We start from the raw sequence: 7,291 nt of genomic DNA, 5'->3' as shown, positions 1-7,291 counted from the left end.
TTATGTTCAATCCAGCATAAATACAATAAATAACAACAAAAACGACCCACATCAGCTTCTTGGTCAGGATCTTAGCTCATGCTCTTAACCTTGTTTCCGTTTTCACCTACTCAGTCTTTAAATACACTATCTTACCCATGTCTTTGAGACTGGTGCATATCAGATAAACTCCCTCTAATGTGTCGGAACAGTTGCATCAATATTTATGTTCCACTTGTAATACCAGTTCTAGTTAGTGTTGTGCCAAACCAACCAAATATTTAGTTCATGTAATTACTTTAGGTCCAAATGTTTTATCTATTTGATTATTTTTTCTCTCTTAAAGTTACTCACTGGTAGTTATTTTCTTCTTGAATAGTTTTTTGCGAGCCCAGCACAGTGTTTCATATCCATGCAGGTTATTCTGATAAAATGCCCTATTAATACGATGACATATAGGGGGTGATCTGTTTTTTTTTTCTTCTCCTCATTCTCCTCCATCTACCAGCTGAACAGTTTCATGAAGTTTTGGAAGCCATCCTCTCCAAAGAAGTCGTAGGAACCCTGAGATGAACCGAGGTGGACGAGCAGGAGGACGAGCAGGACGATGGCGAGGAGGGGAATGAGCAGGTTCCAGCCAGCTGCCAGGATGTTGTACCACTTGGCCTTGTCTGAACACTCCTGGGCCAGCTGCAGGTTCCCCTGAGTCTTCTGATCCCTCGCCTTTATGCAGACACACATACAGACAAAATGCACCGAAATCAATGTCAATTATAACAGAAGTTTTGTATTTGTCCCACAATATTTGATGATATAAAGGTTTTGTCTCTGCTGCATCTCCATACTCAAAAATGCTTAGGTCATGCATATAATACTATACACAATACTGTAAATACTGAGAAGTATTTTGTGTGTGTTTTTCGTGTGTTTGTCGAGTGTTTCATGTTTGTCATGTGTTTTGTGTGTTTTTCATGTGCTTTTCGTGTGTTTGTCGTGTGTTTGTTGAGTGTTTCATGTTTTTCATGTGTTTTCTGTGTTTCTCGTGTGTATGGCGAGTGTTTCATGTTTTTCATGTGTTTTGTGTTTTTCGTGTGTTTGTCAAGTGTTTCATGTTTTTCATGTGTTTTGTGTGTTTTTCGTGTGTTTGTCTTGTGTGTCTTATAATGTTGAGCCATGGCTTTATTTACAGTCATTTCATCTAAGCTTTTATAGATTTTACTTTAATCGATTTCCCTCACGTTCAAGGTTGTACACTGTAAAAATCAAATCTTCCCAAGTGTATTTTTCTCATTTCTAGTCAAAATATCTCATCACACTTAGAATAAGACATAATCACCTAAAGAGTAACTTTTCAGTGAGATATAAGAACTTCAAGACATCTTAGCAAGATAATTTTCACTCATTCCACTGGCAGATTTTTTTTTTGCTTGAATTAAGCAAAAAAAATCTTGAATCAAGCAAAAAATCTGCCCATGGAACAAGTGAAAATTATTTTGGTAAGATTTCTTGAAATAAAATTTTCAAGATCTGTTGTCTAAAAATAAGTTCTTCTATCTCACTGAAAAGTTTCTCTTTAGGTGATTATGTCTTATTTTAAGTGTGATGAGATATTTTGACTAGAAATGAGAAAAACACACTTGGTAAGATTTGGATTTTTGCAGTGTACTGATATGAATCCCTAAGCTACTTTTGTATATCTTGGAATGAAACTAGCTGAACCTTTCCTTTGCACTCTCTAATTTCTCACGAGCACTTGCCCATTAGGAAGATGCCAATTACGCCATATTTAACTCCCCAGACAAGCAGCCAGTCACTGTCTCTAATTTGAGTGCAGGGCCAACATTGGGCCTGTGATTCAGAGCTGTGCAGAGTAGAAGTAAAAGCCTAAATTAAGGGAACACACACCCATTGTGGTGAGTTTTTACAGAAAGCCTCTCTGTCAGGTAGTCGTACAGTTTGTTCATCCTGCTTAGCAAATGGCATGTCTGAATTTTCTCCATCTTTTTGTTAGAAGAGACCTTGTTTTGTTTTGGTTTACGTTCCAGTTTCTCCACAGCTCCATTCCTGTGGTAAAAGGGTACACAGAAACGGTCTGCTTTGTACTGTATGTCACGAGTCCAAGAAACTGAATATGTTACAAGCCTTTAAGTTGATCATACTCCTTATACACCTTCACATTTATTTATTTGCTGGAGGATGTAACTGAAAACTAGTTGTTCAAATCCTAAATTTTAATGACCTTAAATATACTGTAATTATCTTTAAACTGACTGGACTCTATATTGTAAAAATACATGTCGAGCATTTACAAAGCAGCATACAGACTATATTTGCATTTATTCTTGAGTATACAGGATGGTTTGATTTATTTTGGCATTATGTCGGGGTTTATCGACACTCCATTTCTCAATATGGCCTTGGCAAAAACAAGCCCAATGCGTTTAAGCTTCCTCTGTAAGCTCAGGCTTCCTTTTGTCTGACACTACATTACAGACAGCACCAATTATCAAGGATATGCTAATGTTGCATATAAAGTTGCACCAACCTGACACTGTTTCCCTCAAGACATTTCAGACTTCGAAGTGAAACAGAACTTTTGGCTGAAGGTTTGCAGCCATAAAGCTCATGGTGGTAAACATAAGTCTTCTGAGGTGCTGGGTGCTGCTGTAAACCACATTAGCACTGAGTATCATCCTGTTCCTGCTTGGACATCTTACCTCAAACCTCCCACTGTTACCTAGCAACCCAAGCTGAAGTAAAGAATGACCTCACCTTGATTGAGTAGACAAGAGCCATGAACCCCAGGCAGCAGAAGTTCACGTACAAGGTGTTGCACAGAGACCAGATGAGATAGTCCCGGGGAGGATTCTTGCCGGTGTTGCCCATGTTTACCACGGTGGATCCACCCGGCTTACGGGCGGACTTACAGTTGGTCAGCGGGGTACAGTCAGAGGGGAAGTTGTACGAATGGTTGTCCATGGCTACTTTCAGCGAGGAGGTTTTCAGCTGGAGCTTTGCAAAGTACAGCTAACCTTCCAAATGTCCCTCTTTGGAAAGTGGTCCCCCCCTATGTGTGAGGTTTATATGAGCCAATGAAGAGGGTGGTGACTGGGAGTGGACGCATAGGCAGGGTACTTTAATATACAGCAGGTCTGTCATTATGTGGTCAGGCCAGAGAGAGACTGAAATAGAGATACAGACAGACAGAGAGCAGTAGGAGAGGACATAAATACAGACAGGGAACTGTAGGAGTTCGAACAAAAACGACTGTTCACCTCAGTTTCTTTGGTGATTGTAGTGTGCGGGTCAGGAAGTTGACCGAGCTGCTGCCGAGGTGGGATGAGGTGTTGAGGAGGAGTTTATCTGAAGTCATGTGTCCCAGAGACCGTGTAGGATGACCTTGTCTTGTGGTGTCTTGAGTGGGGTAGTCAGAAAACACATAATGTAATTTAACATGCGTACATTCTAAAAAATAAATTCTAGCTTTCAATGTAAAAAGTTCCTGAACCTCAAATAAACTGACTTGTACAAACTTCCACCACAAATGGGACACACAAAAAAAGTTCAGCACATGTTTTTATACAGGGTGTTAAAAAATAAATAAATAAATAAATAAATAAATAAATATATATATATATATATATATATATATATATATATATATATATATATATATATATATATATATATACATATATATACCAGTGGCAATTTCTCATAGCTCAGCTTCCCCTAAAATTCTGAAAATTCAATGGTTAAATAGGTACGCTTGTGTTGACATTTCATTGACTACAAATGTGTTAGAACGCGTTCATCCCAAGGATGAATTCGTTCAGAATCAGCTTTATCACAAATCAGCGGACTCGATGTTGTTCACTTCTCATACATTCCTGTTGCGCTGTTTCCTCATATGATCTATGGTCAGTGCATTTGCCCATAGACGCTCAGCGTCCATGCACTTCTATGGGACTGAGTGGAACAATTTTTTTCATTGCCTCAAAACTGGACGGTAATTGGATAAATGCCACGATGTTGTCCCGCCCCCAGACACTCGGCGTCTCTGGGGGTGAATGGAGCTGTGGGCAGAGCTTGGCCAGGCAGGATGCAGGGGTTCCACGAGCTGATTGGAGGATCATTCGAAAGGCTGAATCCTGTTTGATTGACAGCTATTTTCAGAACTACTCCTTCATTTGACAGAGTTCAGTTTAATACTGTCGCGCATTCTGCTATGAAATCGAGAAAGAAACCATTACGAAATTACTTGTTTATTTCTTGCACTGTAAATAAAACACACTCATTGTACTTCCTTGTTTCAATTTAACATAATTTCAGCGTTTTCTTGTTTAGTTGGTACGATAAGGTCACTGACCATTTTCTTTAAAAGGAACGGAGGGACAAATTTATGTTTAGATAACTTGACCATTTTTTTTTTTTTATGTGATCCAACAATGAGCTTCCCCTCTCTGAAAGATGAGCAACTTCCACTGATATACATTTAGAAAAATTACCCCCAGTTCCACATTTAATAATTTTTGAAATTGTAAAGAATGGATGTTGGTAGGTCAGGGATTGGTGGATATTAGTCCAATTTTAGAGACTCAGGTTTTCACGCATGAGTGAGCAGGGGCAAATTGCGCAATCCAAGTTAAAACTGGTTTGTGGGAAGTAGTGCTGGGATTGAAATCCAATCAAAGGTCATGACCAGACAATAGGGGCATCCATCTCGTTTTCCATAAAATTGCCAGGTTACAGCATTAACACTCTGGCCACCACGTCAATTTCATTTTTTTATCCATGGCAGCTGGGTAAAGGGTTAACCCAAACCTAAACCCAAATCCTAACCTTAACTTGGTCTGTCCTCAGTGACATTTTTAGGCCTAAACAAGTTGAATTGACTTTGAAAGGCAGAAAAGGCTGCCATGGGTGTCAAACCAATTTTAACTTGGATTGCACAATTTTCCCCTGCTCACTCCTGCATGAAAACCTGGGTCTGTAAATTTGGACAAATATCCACCAATCTCCTACCTACTGATATCCATTAAAAGAAAATTCCAAAAATTATCAAATGCGGAACCGGGGGTAATTTTGCAAAATGTACATTTTTTTTTTTTTTATACACCCTTTAGAATAGAATAGAATAGAATAGAATAGAATATTGTTATAACCTTGCATTTAATTAATTCTGTTCTTCAAGCCTCATTTGAACACATTTTCAGGAACTTCGGGGTGCGGTAGAAATGCAAAAAATATAGATTACAAGGAATTCTTTTACCCACGTACATACATTCATGTTAATAAAGGAGCAGAGGAATCTGGTGGAAAGGGACTGATGTATAAACACAGTTGATTACACTGCACTGCAATTTTATCTAAATCTTACATATGTGCATAATTTGAAATGAAATTACAAAAATGCTGGTTGGATGATGTTTTCAATGTATATGACAAAGTGTTATTACACACATATATTTATGAATCTTCCACTTAAAAGAACCTGTAAAGTGAATGTATTGTGATGTGCAAACAGTGTTTTGAATGTAGATCTGGTAGCTCTGAGACAAATATTCCTTTGGAATAAAACTCATTCTCTCATTAATTTGCAGAATTTTACATTTTAACCCAAGACTGTATCTTGAAAACAACAGCCAAACAGCAGTTTTGACTGAATTTTTTTTAATAGTGACTCAAACTTGGTAAATTTTCTCTACTTTTACTCTTGATGTATTTTACTTGAAGACCAGTGTCTTATCATTATTATTATTATTATTATTATTATTATTATTATTATTATTATTATTATTATTATTATTATTATTATTATTGATCAACTCCAACTAAGAATGAACCATACTGAATGTTTTTCAAGCAGAATATGCTCTTTTTCTGTTTCCTAAATGTAACTATCTACTACTTTTCTTTTAATCCATTTGCCAGTATCATTGCTGTGCTTTCATTCTAGTGCACTGAATTGTCCTGGGTTATATTGAGTCACAATTCTTGTAGATTTACAGAAATAACAGAATGAACAATAGGATGTTTTTATTATTTACGGTATGTAGGATTAGTAATCTCTCCTTGTGTAGGTTGATGAAATTATTCCTTGTTTTTGTTGTGAACAGTTGTGTTTTCTTTCTGTTTTCTATTTTTTGTCATTTTAGTGTAAAGACTTACTCACATTGGAGTTTCCAAGTACAACCACAGAGTCTGTGTCGTGTCCTTCTAAGTGGGTATAAAATGGCATTACTCACAACAAAACTCTGATGGAAAGTTTTGAAGCTTTTTTGAGGGACAGTGACACATTTTCACTGTTGAGTTCTGTGCGTGATTTGATATATTAACAAGCAACAATTAAAATCTAACACATACATGGAAATAAGTGAGGAAAAACCTGTGGAGTATTGACTGTGAATTGAAATGATGTTCGCTTTTCAACAAATTACACTGCTCTACAGTTTCTTAGACAATATATGCTTCAGACATTAACCTCCTAAGACCCAGCTATGGGTTTTCTGTCCACATTTGTGGACAAGAGTTTCACAGCTTCATACAAAAAAAAAAAAAAAGAAAAGAAAACTGTCCACCACAAAGGACATTCCATAAAAGATTTTTAAAACTGGATCTGAAAAAATGGTTATGTCGTGATGTTTCTAATGTAGGCACTTATTTAATAAAAAACAAAAAAAGCTGGTACTTTGCTGACATTTCCTGGGTCTCACAAGGTTAAATGTGCTAAATCTTACATACTTTAATAAGATGAATCAGAAAACAAATGACAAAAGTGCTGATTAGCTCATGTTTTCAGTATGATAGTGTGCTATTACACATATATATTGGTTTACAAACATTTATACAATGGATTTATAAATGTTCCATTAGAAAGAACCTGTAAAGTGAATGTCATGTAATGTGCAGAGACTGTTTCAGGTAGATCTGGTAGATCTGAGACAAACACTCCCTTTGAATAAAACTCATTCTCTCATTAATTCTCAGAATTTCACATTTTGTCCCAAGACTGTATGTTAGAAACTACAACCAACTAGCACTTTTTACTTCTTTTTTTTTTTTGTTTTTGTTTTTTTTGTTTTTTTTTTTTTTTTTATTAGTGTGTCAAATTTGGTAAAATTTAACTACATTTATTCTGGAAGCGTTTTACCTGTAGCCCACTGTTATTGGAACAGCAGCACCCCCTGCTGGCTGGTTTTGGTAGTGCAGCCAAGTTCAAACAGTCTGAGACCATTTAGACTTATTATAAAACACACGCCTTTAATTTTAGATGTAAGAACAATATATGTTTGTAACATGCATATATTGT

General features: G+C 36.7%; 1 protein-coding gene across 1 annotated transcript; it reads right to left on the bottom strand.

The window, feature by feature from the left end:
• Positions 1-324: 324 nt before the first annotated feature.
• LOC115421358 (interferon-induced transmembrane protein 5-like) lies at positions 325-3,058 on the bottom strand. The gene is made up of 2 exons (XM_030137212.1): positions 2,752-3,058; positions 325-702 (listed from the first exon to the last, which is right to left on the bottom strand). Exons 1-2 carry the CDS (start codon positions 2,956-2,958, stop codon positions 481-483), a joined length of 429 nt encoding a protein of 142 aa, XP_029993072.1. The 5' UTR covers positions 2,959-3,058; the 3' UTR covers positions 325-480.
• Between the last annotated feature and the right edge of the window lie 4,233 nt (positions 3,059-7,291).

The sequence above is a fragment of the Sphaeramia orbicularis genome, chromosome 6 (genome assembly GCF_902148855.1).
Source record: "Sphaeramia orbicularis chromosome 6, fSphaOr1.1, whole genome shotgun sequence".
Lineage (NCBI taxonomy): Eukaryota > Metazoa > Chordata > Actinopteri > Kurtiformes > Apogonidae > Sphaeramia > Sphaeramia orbicularis.
Note: the sequence above shows the minus strand (reverse complement) of the source record. Positions and strands in the feature narration are given on the sequence as shown.